Source organism: Ochotona princeps, chromosome 16, assembly GCF_030435755.1.
Source record: "Ochotona princeps isolate mOchPri1 chromosome 16, mOchPri1.hap1, whole genome shotgun sequence".
Taxonomy (NCBI): domain Eukaryota; kingdom Metazoa; phylum Chordata; class Mammalia; order Lagomorpha; family Ochotonidae; genus Ochotona; species Ochotona princeps.
The window spans coordinates 50304044-50322402 of NC_080847.1; the positions used below are offsets into that span (position 1 = coordinate 50304044).

General features: G+C 54.7%; 2 protein-coding genes across 2 annotated transcripts; both read right to left on the reverse strand.

Moving 5' to 3' along the window:
- Positions 1 to 1293: 1293 nt before the first annotated feature.
- Positions 1294 to 4198, reverse strand: SERTAD3 (SERTA domain containing 3). Its single transcript, XM_058674097.1, has 2 exons — positions 3929 to 4198; positions 1294 to 2484 (listed from the first exon to the last, which is right to left on the reverse strand). The coding sequence occupies exon 2, from the start codon at positions 2473 to 2475 to the stop codon at positions 1879 to 1881; it is 597 nt and encodes a 198-aa protein (XP_058530080.1). The 5' UTR covers positions 2476 to 2484; positions 3929 to 4198; the 3' UTR covers positions 1294 to 1878.
- A 2139-nt stretch (positions 4199 to 6337) lies between these two features.
- On the reverse strand, positions 6338 to 17867 carry BLVRB (biliverdin reductase B). The gene is made up of 5 exons (XM_004598010.2): positions 17703 to 17867; positions 11458 to 11622; positions 11205 to 11294; positions 7814 to 7942; positions 6338 to 6569 (listed from the first exon to the last, which is right to left on the reverse strand). The coding sequence occupies exons 1-5, from the start codon at positions 17779 to 17781 to the stop codon at positions 6412 to 6414; spliced, it is 621 nt and encodes a 206-aa protein (XP_004598067.1). The 5' UTR covers positions 17782 to 17867; the 3' UTR covers positions 6338 to 6411.
- Positions 17868 to 18359: the final 492 nt, after the last annotated feature.

Sequence of the window (18359 nt, forward strand, 5' to 3'; positions counted from 1 at the left end):
CAATAAAGATTAATCTTTACAACAAAATCAAAACCTGTCCAGCATTGTGTTGTCATAGACCTAAAGCCATTGCCTACCTGGGTGGGGCTTTTCCCTGTTTCTCCCCTCACCCCAGATACAGGGAAAAATGATATTAGTGTGGAAACAATGGTATTACCCACTTTCCTGTAGCCCTTGACTCTTTGTACTCTAATCAACTAAGATTATTAAAATAAATAAAAAAATAAAGCCATTGCCTGCATGACCAGCATCTTATATGGATGTTGATTTGGTTCCCATCTTGGCTCACTTCTCTAACAAATATTTATTTTTATTGCAAATTCTGTTATACAGAGAGGAGGAGAGACAGAGAGGAAGATCTTCCCTCCTGATTCACTCCCCAAGTGACTACAATGGCCAGAGCCGCGCCGATGCAAAGCCAGGAACCAGGAGCTTCTTCCAGGTCTCCCACGAGGGCGCTTTGAACTTTTCTTGACTGCTGTCCCAGAACAGAAGCAGAGAGCTGGATGCGAAGCGCGGCCTTCAGGATTAGAACTGGTGCCCACATGCAATCCCGGCCTGTACAACTTGAGAACTTTAGCCCTTAGGTCACTGCGCAGGGCCCCTGGCTTCTCACTTTTGATCCAGCTCCCTGCTCATAGCCTGGGAAAGGCAGTGGAAAATGGGTTGTTTGGGCCCCTGCCACTCACGTGGGAGACCCAAAAGCAGCTTATAGCTCCTGGCTTTGGCCTGGCTCAATGCTGGCCATTAACAGCCATCTAGAGTTAACCAGCAGTTGTATGAGCTACCTCTCTTTGCTAATTTTTGGCTTTTCAAGTTCTATATGTGTGCGTATATATTCACGCTATTGCTGGAGAATCCCATGCCTCCACATGAGTTTGTGGGGTCAACTCTCAGCTTCCAGGAACTGTAGACACCTGCGAGGCAGCAGGTGCTACTCAGGTGGCTGACTCTTACCATCTCCCTCCACAGGAGACACCTGCTGGCTCCTTCCTTTAACCCATGTCAGTACACAGCTAATTACTGTGGACACGTGGGCAGTTAGCCACAGAGCCCCAGAGTACTCTTTCTTCAACAGAAAAGTCCCCTTGTTAAAAGCGTGCAGTTTCCACAAACTTTAGGAAGACCCCCCTCATGCAGTGGCATCACCACCCCAGCGTTGGCAGGTGTCTGGGGAATAGCACCAGCCCCTATGGCTGCCCCAGCAACATTCACAAAACACAACCCGTTTTTTCCAAAATACATTTAGTTTATTTTTTTAAAAATTACAATCCAAAAAAAAACCCAAAAAAATGAAAACAACCCACCACAAACCCTGCTTCTTTTTAAATAGCGCGGCATGGAGCAGTTTCCCTTCTACCCTATTGCACGTGGTCCGGCCTGGTTATGAATGGATGAGAAGCTGCTGGGACTGGGGTGCTGCCAGGGAAGTGGGGTTCTGCCTGGGCTTGAGGAGGAGGCCAGCTCCTCCCACTCTCTGGAGGGGCCAGAGGCACAGCCTTGGGTTTCCATGGCAACCTGGCAGCAGGTCCCCTCTGTCCTTCCCTTCACTGGTCCAGCTTTATTTGCCCTGAGGCCCCAGTGGTCATAAGGGAAGCCAGGAGTGGAGGGAAAGGCCGAAGGAATATGTTTGGTGGGAAATCTGACTCCCAGAAAAGTCTCGTTAAGGCATTTGAAAGAGATAAATTAACGCAGGAAGATGCACCTTCATAGAAGGCCGTGGCAACCAGACACACACACACATGCAGAACTGTTTGTGGAACCCTGATACGGGAGGCAGGGGGCCCCCAGTCCCTGCTGGAAGCCCCTCTGAGAACACACAAGCACGGGAGCTGAGCAGCACCCCGACTGATGGCGGCTGGAGCCCCAGGCCAAATCTTACGATCCTAGGATGATCTCCATGATGTGGTCCAGTTCATTCCACTCCCAGGAGCCTGGCGTGCAGAAGAGGTTGTGAGTGGGCTCCGTAGGGGCGGGCGTGGGCTCCTTCTCCACTGCTGACGTGTCAATGTCCAGAAACAGGTCGTCCAGGTTGGTGGTGTCACCCAGGTACCTGGAGCTCAGCGCTTCCAGGAAGACGGGGTCGGGTGGAGGCAGCACTGGACCTTGCAGGCCCCCGGGGGGTGCCCCTGCGTCCTGCGCAGGCTCTGACTCATCCATGGAGGTCTCTAGCTCCCTGAGGATGGAGCCGATGGTGGCTGACAGAGAGAAATCGTCCTCGCCCAGGAAGAGCGGCTCTGGGGGCATGGCGGGCGCCGGGGCCAGGTGCAGGGAGGCTTGCAGCTGCTGCAGCGTGTTGTGGATGAGGACGTGTCTGCGGAGGCTGGGCGCGCGGGGGCCCAGGCCGCGCTGTACCTTGTCCAGGGAGATGCGCAGCAGGGCTTGCTGGTAGCTCCGCAGGCCCGCTGGACCCCAAGCCCACGTCTCCTCCTCCTCTTCCAGATCCGAGCGTTTCCTCTTCAAGCCGCCCACCATGATGGTTCTCTGGGGAGAGAGGGAAGGGCAGGTTAACCGCGCCAGGACTAGCTCAGATGCAGTCGTTGGTGATCTTGAACCATCAGAATCTCACAGACCATCTCAATATCCCAGGCTAAGCAGGTGAGGGACTAGGGACTTGGGCACGGCTGGGGTTGCATCCCATGTACTTGCCAGTGAAAGCACTAGAGTTCCTGGAATTCCCCATCTGGAGCTTAAGGGTCCTAACAAATCCCTCTGAATCTTAGGGACCATTCTTGCACAACTCTGGTTCCTTCCAACATGCCCCTCCCAGGACAGGTGTGGTTTCCGTGCCACCTCTCCTCTCTGGGCTTCAGTTTCCTTATCTGTGAAATGGGGATTCTGGAAACACGCTTTACTGCACCGTTGAGGAGATGCCCTGGGCACAGGGCACTGCTGCTCGTTCAGACTGGATGGGGGGCTCCGTGCGTGCACCTGTGTGTCCTGACGTTTCCTCTAAAGACAGGCTCCGTCGGCCCATGCCCTCTTCCTTAGCCGATCCGGTACGCTCACCAGAGAGAGGGAACGAGCCTTTCTCATTTCCCCTTCCCCAGACTCAACTCCGGCTGGAGACTTGCGCTTCCCCAACTGCTCGCCAACGAGGAAAACTCGGCTGCCCCGAAACTCAGCCAAGCCCCGCCCCCAGGGAGGATCCCAGCCAACCAGGCCTCAGCGCTCCAGAGGCCCCGCCCCTTCCCGCGGGGAGCTGATCGCCAGGCAGGAACGCCTCCATGTGGCCCAGGGGCTTCTGGGAAACACGGACCCACGGACGCCCAGGTAGCCGCTCCCATGTCGGGCGGGACTACAATTCCCAGAGGGCTGTGCTCCCGGGCATGCGCAGAGGCGCCGGGCGGGGTGGGGGCAGGGAACCCGGACGTCCAGCTGCCCGGCGCCGGCCGGGCCCCCTCCCCCACCCCAGGCTCGGCTTTCTCCGGGCTCTTCGCACCCCAGGAGACCCCCGGATTCTTCCAGGGACGCCCCCAAAGACCGCGCCCCGACGCAGCCCGTGCCGGGCCGGGGTGTATGTGTGTGGGGGGGTACGACGGGGCACCCTCCTGGTGGGGCACACCCCCAACTTTTCTCCTCTCACTTTCCGAACTTCTAGTCCAGAGAACCGAACACCTGACCCTCCTCCACAGCACCCTCTCTCCCCGCCGCCGCGTCTCGGGAGTCCAAGACGGCAGAAAAGCCACTGAGTCCCCAATTAGGCGCGTCCGCGAACGAGATTTCGTCCTCATCCTCAGATTCCCAACCTCCCCTCTCCTCAAAGTTTCTGGCCCTGGTCCTCTCGCTTCTCCCGACACCCTCCATCAGGTTCAAACTCCCTCCCCTTCAGTCTCGCCTCCCGCCTTGGCTCTCCCAACTCAGGGCGCTAGACCCTCCGAACCCTTCTTCTGCGCTCCTCCCCCGAGGAAGGCGGGCCACGGCTCACCTCGGCTGCCAGCTCGCCACGACCGCGTCCAGGGACGCCTGCAGCGCTGCGACCCCCCAGCGCTGGTGGAGGGGCCTGGCTCGTCTGCCGCCCCCCACCCCCGCCCTGGGCCTCTCCGGCCGGCTTCGGGCCGGAGCGAAGCTGCAAGCGCCGATTGGCTGGAGTCCTGCCCGCCCGCCGCGGAGCGCCGATTGGCTGCACACAGCGGATCTCCGAACTCCCGGAGCTCGTTCAGCCGCCTGCCCCTCGGGCGCGTCCCGCGACCATTTAAAGGAGTCCGACTCCCGACGGGGCGGGGCCACGCGTGGAGACCTGAGAGGGCGGGGCCACCGGCACATAGGCCCCGCCTCCGAGGAACTGCGAGATTCCGCCCCGAGGCAACGCCCCTTTCCGAGTCCCACCCTTTCCCGGCGGTCTTTCCTTCTCCTAGGCCCCGCCCCCTTCCGAGGCCCAGCCTTCTGGACACTCTGACATGCCTCCTCCGAGGCCCCGCCCCTCGCGGTTCAGGGGCTGCTCCTCCCTCCGAGGCCCCGCCCCTCGCGTTTAGAATTCCCCGCCCTCTTCCGAGACCCCGCCTCCGAAGCTGTGAGAGCGTTGCTGTTCGCCGGAGGATTACAGCAGCCAATCATTTGAAGCGGCCTGTGTTGCCTAGGCGACCGCAGGCCCGCCCCTCCCATTCACCCTGGGGCCTCAGTCCTGTGCAGGGCTTTCCAGCACGTCCTCTGGCGGCCTTGCCGGGTTCCGTCCTCTCTCCCGAGGGCCTGTCTGCTGCTGCAAGCTACCTGGCTCGCTGCAGTCCCAGGGAAGCACTCTGCCGCTGTACTCTTCAGCTCCCCCACTCTGGTTCACTTCCAGTTTGAAATCGCTTCACCCGGCATGCTCACCTATGTACGGGGAGTTAGTTTTTCTTCCTTGCCTTCCCCTCCCCCCCATTAGGTGGCTGCAGCAGTATCAGGTACACAGCACGCAAGCACTCAACGTTGAAAAGTTTTTGGCTTCAAAAAATTTTATTGATTGATGTGAAAGGCAGTATTATAGAGAGAGGGAGAATGGGAGGCAGAGATCTTCTATCCGATGGTTCGCTCTCCGGATGGCCACACGGTGGAGGACTGGAGCTCAGCTAAAGCCGTCTGGGTCTCCCCCTTCCCCCCCCCCCGTGGGTGTGGGAGCGCTTGGGCCCCCTTCTGCCACTTGGTATGCGCATGAGCAGGGAGCTGAGTCAGAGGAACAGCAGCTGGGGCTTGCACCCCTGCTCATGCGGGCTTGGGTCTTCATGCTGAATGTGTGCTCTAGGTTTCCAGGCTGTCTCATCAGAGCTCATCTGGAAAGTTCTCTCCTCTCAGGAGCCCTCCTTGACAGCTCCCGTGACCACTTGTGACCCACAGTTCCCTTCCCCCTTCTACCCCCAGTCTGCATCTCCCCCACAGTGGGTCCCCTGAGAGCAGGTGCCGGGGTGATCTTGGCCACGTACTGCTTGCTGTGGTAGAAGCCTCTATCCTTAGCAGGTCCCTGGTGACAGATGGCAGATAAGGACCCAGGGCTGCCCCACCCCCACAAGTTCTCACTCATTATGGAGGGAGAGTGGAGGAGAGGAGGCTGAAGCCCCCTCAGACCGGTTCTGGCCAGTTGGAACGTGTCAGCCAAACCATCCTGCTGTTTGCAGTGGTAAACACTTCACAGAGGGTACAGGGTGGTGGTGGCAGAGGTACTGTAATAGTTCACAGAGAAAGGAACCAGGAGTTGACTCACCAGAACTGTTCTATGTCCCCAAAGAACAAAGGAAAAGAACTGTGGATGCCAGAGAAGGTACCTGCCCCTCCTCCAGGGCCCCATCTCTGCACTGCCCACAACCTCAGCAGCCTGCTGGATGCCTCTCCCTCACCAGGGACAGCCCCCTCAGGCTCCGCAGCCATTCTCCCAAGGCCTCTCTCTCCTGCCCCAAGACATTCCACTCCACACATACACCTTGGTTCCAGGCCCGTTCCCTCTCCAACCCACTTCACATACATACGACTTTAGAAAACACGAATCTCTGCTCACACTAACACGCAGAGGCTGGAGGGGCAGGAGTTAGTTCCTCTAAGCACCAGTGCTTTCTGGTCTCCCGGACTTGGCTCCAGTTATTAGTTCTGCCAGGACAGGCCAACAGGTTCTAGAACCTTCTCTCCAGGAATTACTAACTCTGCATTTCCGCTTGGACGTCCCTTCTCCTACCAAAGGCCTTTCTGCTGCTCAAGCTGGACAATAAGGTCCATGAATGCAGGCCACCCTCCGGGACCCCCTCAACCCAATGGTGGACCCCTACTGAGCAGATGAATCAATACCCAGGACACTGCACACACAGGCAGACACCGACACGGAAGCCCTTGGGGGGCGGGTAGAATCAGATCCAATTCCTCGACAAGCGTCTCATGCTGTTGGCTCAAGGTTTATTGCTCCGGTCCTGGGTGCCTCATTTCCCTGCATGCAACCCTCCTGGAGTCCTAGTCGTACTGGTGGGAGGGGTAGGCAGTGTGCCCGTCGTACTCATCCGTGGTGAGGCAGCGCAGCAGGAAGTGGCCCAGGTCATGTTTGGAGATGACCCTTGAGGGCCCTCGTCCGTCCACGGTCACCGAGTAGGCCCCTGTGAGAGGCTGATCGCCTGGGAGGGAAAGGCAAAGGGACCGGGTGAAGCACAGGCCTGCTGCTGTTGGCCAGGCACTGCGCGTGCCTATCTGTACATGGCTTCCTTCATCCAGCAGGTGCCAAGCCCATCGCAAGGGCCATAGTGGGAGAAGAGGCCCCCACTCTCAGGACACTGACATTGATCAGCAAAAGGCAACAGATAGTGACAAAGAGACTAAAGCAAGAAGGCATGTAGGATGGAGAGAAAAACAGCAGAGGCCAGGCTAGGACCCAAGATGGACCCTGCTTAACCAATGGGCAAACCAAGTCATGGAGCTAGAAAGTCACATCTTGGTTACCTCCCAGAGGGGCTGAGGCTGGATTTGCTTTGGGTTCACCCTCTGCACTCCCTCTGCCCTCTACTATTCTCTCTCTGCCCTCCACATCTCCAGGAGACTGAGTGACAGTCCTCCAGCTTGGGCCTGGGGTGCCCAGGCCAACCCATGCATGAATTGCTGTTTGTACAAAGTAGACAGACAGCACATGGTTGCCAAGGAGACCCCTGGGCAACTGAGCTGTGGTGGTTAAATAAAGGACATTCACTAGTGACCCCTGACACCCAGGGCTCCCACCCCCAGCCACCCCTGCAGGGATAGCCTGTGCAGGAAAGATGCACAGGCTGCAGCTGTGAGAACACAGGAGGTGGGGCACGTGGGATAGACCCCGTTAAGAGGTGACCTTCCAGCTGAGTGAGATCCGCCATCACAGAGCGAACTTCACCTGTGGGCAGAGGCAGGCGGGGCTGTACCTGTAGGAGGATTTTGCAAGTATCTCTTCATGGGAGATGCCTGCTGCAGCACTTGGGAATAAAGTGTGGCAATGTTGACAACTCACTCTCAGATGATTCAGCAAAGAAAAAACAAAAAAACAAATCCCAAACAAAAACAACTCAGCCATCCAATGAACAAATACATTCTGCTGGGGAAGGCGTTTGGCTTCACGGTTCAGATGCTGGTAAGGAAGTTTGCAATCCAACATCTGAGGGCCTGGTTTCAAGTCCTGGCACCACCAGAGTGCATATAGCCACTGACTACCACACCAGCCCCATGGCAGCATCCCAGTCAAAGATGGCTGCTAGTTCTCAAGACGATCAAAGTGTGAGGAGGAGAACCCCATAAAGCAAGGACAGAAGGGTTGGGGGAAGGCCCCATAGGCCCAGCAGAGGGCAGGGGAATAGTAAGCTGCTGACAACAGAGCCTCATGGCCCCGCTCCCAACTCACCTATGTGTGGTGGCATCACAGCCACGTACTTGAGGCCAGACTCCTGCAGCACCTTGTGCATCCGGCTGTGGTCATCCGTCACGTCCTGCAGTCTGGCAGGCACCTTGGCTGGATCCCACAGCAGGAAGGCTGTGGGGGCACACAGGGCAGTGTCAGCCTGGGCTCCTTTGGGCCTTCCCACTGCAAAATCCACCACAGCTACCCTAGCTTGCTCCTGGAGGGATTGGCAGCAGAACACAGAAACACCCCATCTCTGGTCCTGTCCACTGCACCCTCCTGCTTGGTCCCCATGGCCCCACTCCCTGCGCAGTCACTGGGAGCCTGCGTAGCCCTAAATCTGCTCACATTGAGATTTCTTTACACTCAGGGTGCCCCACCTACTCCCCAGCATCACTTGTCCCCACCCATCCCCTGCCACCTGCTCCCAGCCACACAGCCTTAGCAGTGGCTGACCCCTACGCCTGTGATACAGTTCCCTCCCACCCCCAGGGCTCCCTTCTTTTCCTGCAGACTTTGCTGGACAGTCATCTTTCAGTGAGGCCTCCATGACTCCCATGTCCTGCCAGCCCAGCACAGTCCCCTTCTCCAGCCTCTCACCATCAGGTCACCTGTGGGTTTTTGTTTCCTAGCCCTTTCCTTTAACCCCAATAGGGCAGGGACCTTGTCTAAAATGCTCCAGAAAGGCCTAGAACACTGCAGGTGCACGCTTAACATCTTTTGAAGGAGTCGTTTAGCCTTAGCAAGGCTAGAATACAAGAACACTCACCTGCCCCCAGAGCCAGGCTAATCTACCATGGGACAGGTGCCCTCCTTTGGGTATCCCGGGGTGACGGAAATTGTTGGAATCCCTACCAGTGGCATAGAATAAAATCCAATCCATTGTTGGGTCCTAGGGATCAGCATCCCTCTTTCCAGAGGAGAGAAGTGTGGCCAAAGCCCTGGCCCAAAAGCTACATGGCCACGGCCCTGTCCTACACTCACATAGCCTCCCTTTTGGAACCTTAAATCCAGTCCGGGTCTTACCCTGAGCTTCCTTTTTAAAATTGTTTTTAAAGATCAATTTATTGGAAAGGCAGAGGCACAGAGAGATCTTTCCTCCTCCAGTTCATTACTCAAATGCCTGCCATAACTAGGACTGGAGCAGGTGGAAGCCAGGAACCCTGAACTCTGGCCAGGTTGCTCAGGAGCACACGTCACCTCCTCAGGCACATTACTGGGGAGCTTGATCTGAAGTGAAGGTTCCCATACTTGACCTTCAGCGGGTGTCTTAAGTGGTGGCTGATGACATCGTATCATAATACTCCCCCACCTATGTGTGTGTGTGTGTCTGTGTTTTAAGAGTTATCTATTTGAAAGGCAGCATGACAGAAAAAGAATCTTCGATTCTCTACTTCCCAAATGTCTGGGCCTTCCTAGAACTCCCAGCCAAGTCTCCCACATGGGTGGGCACTTGGGCCAGTTTCCAGCACCTTTCCGGGAATTAGCAGGGAGGGAGTTGGATGGGCAACAGAACAGCTGGGGCTTAAACAGGAGCTCCTATAGCGTCCTCATGCCGCTAACAGCAGCTTAACCTGCTGTTCAAAACACGATCCCCTGGCATTCCTTTTAATCCTCTTGGGCACCTCTATAACCAATTCTCCCCAAGTCCTAATGATGCCAAGCTGCTTAGAGAACAATAACCTTTAATCCTTTCCCTTGAAACTTGAACACAGAGGGAGCATTAGACTCTTCTGGGTGAATGTTCACTTTCTCAGGTGTGACACCAGCATGAAGTTTCCAGAAACAAAAGCTCTTTTATCAGGAGCTGGTCAAGGTGTGCTTGGGTCTTCCCCTCATGTTAAATGGTTTAGGAAAGCACCCTAAAATGTAGACTTGCAAACAGGATCTGGTAACACTAACAAAGTTTACATAGCGAATGTCCCACGTGGCAGGAACACAGGTGCTCACCTTGCTAGCCTGGGGAATCTGCTTGAAACACCTCATAATTAAAAGTAGGAAAACTATCTTAAAAAAATAGATGCTGAAGCCATAATGGATCTAAGTCACCTACAGAGGAAGTAGAGGGGAAAGTGTGTGCAGAGAGAGAGAGAGAGACAGAGAGAGAGAGAGAGAGAGCGGGAGAAATGGTGTCCTTTAACTCAAGTTCATAACCGTGTCTAAATAAAAGTTAAATATTGAAAGGAGGGCCTGGTGCCATAGCCTAGTGGCTAAATCCTTGCCTTGCATCCGCCAGAATCTTATGTCGGTGCGGGTTTGTATCCCGGCTGCTCCACTTCCCATCCAGCTCCCTGCTTGTGGCCTGGGGAGGCATTTGAGGACAGCCCAAAGCCTTGGGACCCTGCACCGGCATGGGAGACCTGGAAGAAGTTCTTGGCTCTTGGCTTCACATCAGCTCAGCTCTGGCTGTTGCAGCCATTTGGGGAGTGAATCAGCAGATGTTTATCTCTGTATCTCCTTCTCTCTGTATATCTGCTTTTCCAATTACAAAATAAAATAAATCTTTGAAGAAAATGGAAAGGAGGTGCAGGTGTTCGGTGCAGTGGCTAAGTCACCTACATCGATGCCAGTTTTTCAGTCCTGACTTGGTTTCTGACTCTAGTCTCCTGTTAATGTGCGCGCTGACAGGCAGCAGGCGTCCCCTGCATGGCGTCCCAGGCTCCCGGCTGTTGAATACATGTGGGGAGTGAACCAGCAGCTGGTACTTTGTCCCTGCCTGTCTCCTTTAACTAAATGGAAGTTATTTTAAAAATGCTAACAATAAAGCAACAAATCCTGGAATACAAGAGATTCAGACTTCATCAGGGCCTGTACAAGGTGGAGACTGGCACCCAGGGGGCATCGCCCAGCCCTGGCCCACAGCAAGCAGACAAAACCAGCCAGTGTTTCCTGCGCAGCTAATGTGTGGGAGTACGAGCCCCTCCTCTCCCTTGCCAGGAGTTTTGTGAGGCTAAAAAGTGGTCTTTATTTTCAGGGTGTTCAGAATCCACCCAGCATACAGTAGGTGCTCACTACAGGCTCTTAGCATGAGCTGCACCAGCTGGCCACTCTGGAGCCTTCCCTTGGGGTTGCTCAGGACAGCTCTGGCCTCTGCCCTGCCACGGTCTTCCTTCACTTCCCTCAGACTGGCGACAGGGGGCTCCTGTAGACCTCCTAGGCTTCTTGCACCCCAACCCCAGTCCTAATTATAGGGGAGATCAATTTGACTGCGGCCCTGCTACCACCTCTCTCACAGGGTTGTACTGGTCACCATCGCATCCGCAGCATCCAGCAAGTTTGGACAAGTGCCCGGTGACTTTGGATGGCTTCAGTGCCACCATGTCACAGGGCCCTGGGATGCCTGTCTTATTTCCACCCAGTCATTCAGTCCCACCTCCATGACCCCACCACCCACCCGATGTGCAGGCCACGACCTTGTCCACGCCGTGGGCCTTCATGGCTGCCACAATGTTCCGGGTGCCCTCGGACATCATGGTAGTGGGACCTTAGAGGGGACAGAGAGTGGCTGTCACTGGTGGGCGGTGGTGGAGGTGGTGGAGGTGGCGGAGGTGGCGGCAGGGGTGGCAGAGGTGGGGCTGGGGGTGGGGGCGGCACCGCAGGCCGAGGCGGAGGGTGGGGGGGCCGTGGGCAGAGGGGGGGCTCAGTACTGAGGTCGTTGCGGGTGCCCAGCAGCACGATGACGGCATCCTGCCCGGCCACGGTCTTGTCCACGTCGGCAGCCTGCAGGACGTCACCCACCACCACGTGGGCCGGCTTGGGCCCATCCTTGGGAAGTCTGGAGGAGTCACGCACCAGCACTGTGACTTCATAACCTGCAGGTAAAGAAGAGTAGGGAGGAGGGGGTCAACGGGCTCGCAGAGGAGCTCCAGGTCCCTTAGGTGCTCTGTGCCAGCTCGGTGATCTTTGAGCATGTCTGTTGAGTGAACAGGACAAGGCACAAAGAGACACCAACAACCAGCACTTGCAGGGTTAATACCTGCCATGCCTCCCTATTCCCCCTCAACCCCATCGGTGCTCTTTGAGGAAACTGAGGCACAGAGGAGGATATGAGTTGCCTGAAGATTGTCTAGCACTGGGTTTGGTCCCACACGCTGCCCCCTGGCCTGCCTTCTGCATCAGTACAGATTTTTAATGTCACCTCCATGTGTTGCCTCTGTAGGCAACTCACAAAGAAAACATTTTCTCCCATTGTTTTAAACAGCGGCAATGGGTGTTTACCGGTTGTTGTTTCATTGTTTCATTTTTCCCTCCCCTATTGCCCCTCACCCCAGGGAAGGCACATTGAAAAGGCAGCTGGAAGTCATGGGGAAGGGACTGCACCTGCCAGCACCCTGACCTTGCACTCTGGTAGCCGCTGCTGTTCCCATCACTCAGCCTGGGCTACTTGGTCCTTGCAGCCAGCCTGAGTGCCAGGTTGTCAAAATCCTTGCTTTAGGGTGGTGGGCAGGGTCAGAGGACCAGCTGAGGCTGCGGGGTCTTGTGCAGCTACCAGGGGGCAGTGCCTGCAGCATGGTGGGTCACATGGACAGCAAAGGGCCCCCACTGGGCTAATCATGAACTATCAGAACATTCATGGCAAAAAGAAGGGAACCATCCCGTGTGGCAAAAGGTGCTGAATGATGCTAAGTCGGTGCTCGGGAAACGATCAAGGGAAAGGAAAAGAATCTTCCACCTTCCAGTTTTCTTGATATTTGTTACCAACTATTTCAAAGAAAAAAAGACACACCAAGGAAAGGAGATTTTCCAACGTGAGGCAATGGAGCTGACTACAATGAAACATGACAACATCTAATCTCAACATAGCAGGTTAAGACACAGAGCTGCAGATGCCGGTTCCTGTCCTAGCTGCTCCAATTCTTTTCCAGCTCCCTGCTAACTGGTGTGGGAAGAGCCTCTGCCACCCACATGGGAGGCCCAGAAGAAGCTCCTGGCTTCAGCCTGGCCCAACGCTGGCAGTTGCAGCCATCCAGGGTGTGAACTAGCCCATGGGAAATCTCTCTAATATGATTCATTTTTTAAAAGATTTATCTATATTTTTATTGGAAAGTCAAATATACAGAGAGGAGGAGAGACAGAGAGAAAGATCTCCCATCCATTGGTTCACTCTCCAAGTGGTCATGACAACTGGAGTTGAGCCAATCTGAAGTCAGGAGCCCCGAGTCTGTTCTGGGTGTCTCATGTGGGTGCAGGGTCCCAAGGCTTTGGGCCCTCCTCGATTGCTTTCCCAGGCTACAAGCAGGGAGTTGGATGGGAAGTGGAGCTGCTGGGATTAGAACTGGTGCCCATATGGGATCCTGGCATGTGTGCAAGGCAAGGACTTTAGCCACTAGGCTACCATGCTGGGCCTCTCTCTATAATTCTTTCATATAAAGAAATAAATAACATCTTTTTGAAGATAATAAAATTTTAAAACCTCACTAATTTCTACAAAACATTCATTACAAGCCAGCAGCCAAGTGCCTTACCCACCTCAAGTCACTTAATGCAGCCTGGGTTTGAACCCCAGGCCTACCACTAACTGGCTATGAGAACCTGGCAGCTCACTCAGCCTCTCTGGGTTTTTGGGTCTTTATTTGCAAACTGACACTAAGGCCTGGAGTTTGGTGGATTAAGCCTCTGCCTGCGACACAAGCATCCCATATCCTCTGTCCGAGCATCAGTTCGAGTTCTGACTTCTTTGCTTCCAGTCCAGCTCCCTGGGGAAGCAGTGGAGGATGAACCAAGGGCTTCGTCCCCTGCTATCCCCAGGGGAGACCTGGATGAAGTTCCTGCCTCCTGCCTTTGGCCTAGCCCAACTCCGGCTGTTAAGGTGTTTGGGGAGTGAACCAATGGATGAAGATCTCTATTTCTCTGTATTTCCCTGTCACTTTGCCTTTCAAATAAATAAGACAAATTAAAAAAAAATGTGAGATTTAATTTTTAAGAAGAAAATACAAGCTTACATCATAGTGACTTCATCCTGACACCGGAAGCACAAGCAATGATAAAGAACAGACAAATCGAATGTCACCAAAATGTAAAACCTCTGTGGGTCAGAGGACCCAACTAGGAGAGTGAAAACACAAGCCACAGAGAGGGAGGAAATTTCGGTAAGCCATACCTCTGACAAAGAACCTGTATCAGGGCTACAAAAAGACCTTCTGGGACATGCTACCAAGAAGACAAGTCGTTGGGTGGGAAGCTACAAATCAGCCGGTGTGTGTGAGAGATGGGCACAAAGAAAACAAAGGAAACAGCTTGCCATCCTCCATGATGAAGTCCTACCCAAGCCCCAACAACTTTATAGGTGGCCCCTGGCATTCCCCCAAGCAAGGAACCCCAGTGCCAGGAGCCCGACTCTGTGCAGGAATCCTACTGTGTTCGCTAACATTGAGCTATAAACCTTTCCTAGGTTTTCCCTTACGAAGGTGCTGAGTGGCCCACCAAGCCTGCTAATGCTAGGAGGCATTTCACCCAATGTGAACACTCAGAAAATCCGGTGCCCAGAAGAGAAAGAAACAGGAGGGAAATGGAAGAACTGGACCCTATTCCCTCATACACCCCATCTGAGCACACACTGTGCTCCTGGTTGCCTACCCAGATGCCCACTTCATCTGTCAGGTGTATTCTTACCATTGAATTTGGCTTGCATGCTTGCCACTACTCCCTGTTGCCCATATGCCTTCTGCTGTGCTCAAAGATAAGAATCCCTGTTCTACCTGCAGGTGTGTATGCACATCCCTTTCGAGCTGTCCACACCACACCGATCTGGAGCCTGAGCGCTCGGGCCACGGGCCTGGAACCCTCACAGCAATGCCAACAACAGCCTTGCTCCTCCACAGCTGACCTGTGACCCAGCTGCTAGTCCTTACCTTCACACCCTGTTCCCCAGGAATGAAAACATACCCTCACACAGCATGCAATGGAGACATACAATGTGGCAGACTTGGGAAGAAGAAATATCATAATAAGAAATGCCATTCAGATACATGTTACAACATGCTGGAATTTTTAGCACACTTGTATTTTGCTAACTCATAGCAGTCAGTCACATGGTTACTTCCATAGTCCCATCCAAAACAAACAGAAACCACACAAACAGGAAGTTGATGGGTGGCCGCCAGGACTAGGGGAAGGGTTGGCCAAAAAAATAGAAGGGCATGTGACTTCTAGGTTCACTTTTTTTTCCTGCAATACACTTTAAAAAAAGATTTATTTTTAAAGATTTATTGTTTTCTTATTTGAATAGCAGAGTTAGAGAGAGAGAGAGAGAGAGAGAAGAAGAAGAAGGAGGAGGAGGAGGAGGAGATCTTCCATGGTCACTCCCCAGATGGTCACAATGGCCAAAGCTGGGCCTATCGGAAGCCAGGAACTTCTTCCAGGTCTCCCACATGATTGCAGGGGCCCAAGCATTTGAGCCACCCTCTGCTGTTTTTGCAGATGTATTAGCATGGAGACAGATCAGAATTGGAGTGGCCAGGAGTTGAATTGGCACCCTTATGGGATACTGGTGCTGCAGGTGGAGGCTTAGCTTATTACACCACTTACTTATTTATTTGGTTGAAAAGCAGAATGGGCGAGAGATCTTCCATTTACCAGCTCACCCCCAAACAGCCAGAACTGGACTGAGCCCAAGCCAGGATCCAGCAGCAGCATTCTGACGTTCTGCACAGGTGGCAGGGGTTCAAGCCCTCAGGCCTTATCCATTGCTGCCTTCCCAGGGCATTAGCAGGGAGCTAGACTGGAAGCAGAGCAGTAAGGACTTGAACCAGCACTCTGATACGGGATGCCAGCGTCACACACAAAGGCTTAACTCACTGTGCCACAACAGGGACCCCTCTCGAAGTTTTACATCCTCAAAGGGCAAGAGTGTGTGTGAGGTGTTTCCAGTCTTTATATAAATGCCTGGCTTACTTACATTTTTGTTGTTTTAATTTTGCTAACTATCCACATATATTCAGATTCTTCATATTTCTGTGCATGTGAATATAACATACAATACACATAACTGTATATAACTATATTTATACACAGAAATATATAAATATATACACATGCATATTATATATAGTTTCCCCCCCAGGAGGTCCTTGTCTCTTTTAAGGTTCTTGCATCTTAATCCTCAATACAAAACAGGTTTTACAGCTTAACCCAGCACACACAAAATCATACACACATTATTGCAACGAAAGTTTCACAAAACCAGCTGCTCATGTGACCCAGTTTGAGAAGCACCAGACTGGAATACCACTACTGTGATTATCATACCCATTTTGAGAATGGGAAAAATTGAGGCAGTTTTTAGGTAGCTGAGTCCAGATCACACAGCTCCTTAAGTAGAAGAGAAGGTTGATTTTTTTTTTTTTTACCTGACTCTGACCCAGAAGCCAGCAGGAGGGGCACCAACTCTGCACTTCCTGTTTATGATCTGATTGACACATCACAGGAGCCCCGGGGCAAGCAGTATTAACATCCCCACACCTCAGATACATGGGTATGGAACAACGAGGCCCCTGTCCACACGGGCGGACACCTTCCTGAAGGCAGGCAGCTGGCTGCCGTAGGTCCCTGCCCGTCGGGATTCTTGGCTCTTGTCAGTTCACCAAGGGACATAAACCTTGGGTTTGGCCCAGCTCTTCCATGGAAGGATAATGCCCCTCTCTTGGACTCATCCCACTGGGGGACACTAGGTGCAGTTCCGGCCCCCACCAGCAGAGGGGGTGTAAGGGAGCAGGGACAATCTGAGGAATGTGGGAAAGGGGCAAAAGGCACCATGACTCAGCACTTCTCAACTTCTCCCTACTCCATCCTTCCTCCTTAGCCTCCAAAAGTGCTGAGCAGCAAATCTGTACGGAAGGTGGGTTCCAAACACAGCTCTCCCCCTCCACCAGGAGGGAGATAGGGGGCCTCACAGGCCAAGTCCCTGCAGGGAGAGCTTGTGTTGGGTTTGTGTGTGTGTGTGTGTGTGTGTGTGTGTGTGTGTGTGTAGAGGAGCAGGACCCTGGCGGCCTCCACCCTGTTAGTGCACTCAGATAGTCAGTATCACTCAGACTCAGCCAGAGAAGCAGGGTGGGGCCCTCTATCGGAAAGGTCCAGAGCCCACTGGTAACTTCTGAACAGAAGGGGGAGGGAGTGATGAAGTGGGCAGAGGGCACTGGGGATTGGCATTCCTTTTTCCTGCACCCCTCCCCCAAGTTGTGATCTGGGAAGAAATTGAGTTTTCAGCCCTTGCTGGCTTTCCCACAACTGGAGTGTGGGATTCTACTTCTGCCATGTTACCCTCCCAAACTTTTTCAGTTTCCAACTCTTGGCAGTGCTCAAGCCAAGAACTGCTGGTTCTGTGCACCAGCTGGGCTGCCATACCAGCGCTGCCACTTACCAGAACTGGGCAATTGGGGAAGGCACTTTCCTGGGCCTCAGCTTTCTCATCTGCCGAGTGGGGGTGATACCTACTGGGTTCTACCCCTACACCCATAGGAGGCGGCCTTCCAGGATTTGGAGGTGGAGACATAGTAGTGCTGGGCTGCAGGTGGATACCCAGCTCAGGAAAGTCTCCACCGAGGTACCAAGAACCACTGCCTCCACATCCCACCCCTGCACACCAGCAGCACCCCAGGCAGCACCCCCACAGTTGGTAGCAGCCTGATCTGACCCACAGGGCTCCTGGAGTCTCCCAGGCTCCCACCGTCCCTTCTTTTGCCTTGTCCACACAAGGAATTGGAGTTCCTAGCCTCCCCCCGCCCCAATTCTGTCCCCTCGGCCCCCTGCACTGCCTGCACTACCCCTCCCTCGCATCGAGTCCTCGCACGCCTGGTTGGGGGCAAGGATGGCCACCCCAGCCGTCCTCCTTCGGCTGGGCTCCACCCAGCCCTCCTTTGGCTAATGTCCCCCGCCCGCCCGCCCCGGCTCATGCCTGCTTGCACCGCCTGCGCCAGGGTGGTGAGCCCGGTGTTGCCGGTGGCGCCGAAGATCGCGATCTTCTTGACGGCCATGCTGCAAGGTGGCGGGCGTGCGAGGCCTCCTCTAGTTCTTTTGGGACGCGCGGGAACCCACAGGCTCGGAGACGGCGGGCTCCGTCCTGCTTTAAGCAGGAAACACGGGGCGGAGCCAACCCCGAGAGCCCCGCCTTCCCCGTGACCACGCCCATCACCTCTCAGTCTAGGGGAGGCGGGGCCTGTGGCATTCCGCCCCAGGCTGGGAAGAACGTGAGTGGACAGAGCAGCAAGGAGCGCCAATGAGACGCAGAGGCGGGACCGCGGAGGCCCCGCCCCTCGGCGGGGCCACGAGCGCGCGCCCCAGGCCAGGGGGCGGGCCGAGCGCGGCGGGCCACGCCCACAGCCTCCCCGCCCTGACGCCCCTCGGCCCGCGCTGGCGGATGGCCGCCTGGCGCAGCTCCCACCTCAGGGCCTCCCCGTGCCTGCGTGTGACAAAGTGTGACACCGCGCGTGTCTGCGTACCTGTGTGACCCGAAGTGACCCTCAGTCCCAGCAGAGGGGGACGCCTGACCGGGAGCCACCTTATGGCCGTGTGTGTGTGTGTGTGTGTGTGTGTGGAGGGCCTCACGTGCCGC

Bases quoted from the DNA above. Each gene is read 5' to 3' on its own strand.
- SERTAD3 (XM_058674097.1), bottom strand. From the start codon at position 2,475: ATGGTGGGCGGCTTGAAGAGGAAACGCTCGGATCTGGAAGAGGAGGAG.
- BLVRB (XM_004598010.2), bottom strand. From the start codon at position 17,781: ATGGCCGTCAAGAAGATCGCGATCTTCGGCGCCACCGGCAACACCGGG. The intron at 7,943-11,204 runs GTGGGTGGTGGG...GTGCCCCCACAG, and splicing joins GGTCGTGGCCTGCACATCGG to CCTTCCTGCTGTGGGATCCA. The intron at 6,570-7,813 runs GTGAGTTGGGAG...TTTCCCTCCCAG, and splicing joins TGTGATGCCACCACACATAG to GCGATCAGCCTCTCACAGGG.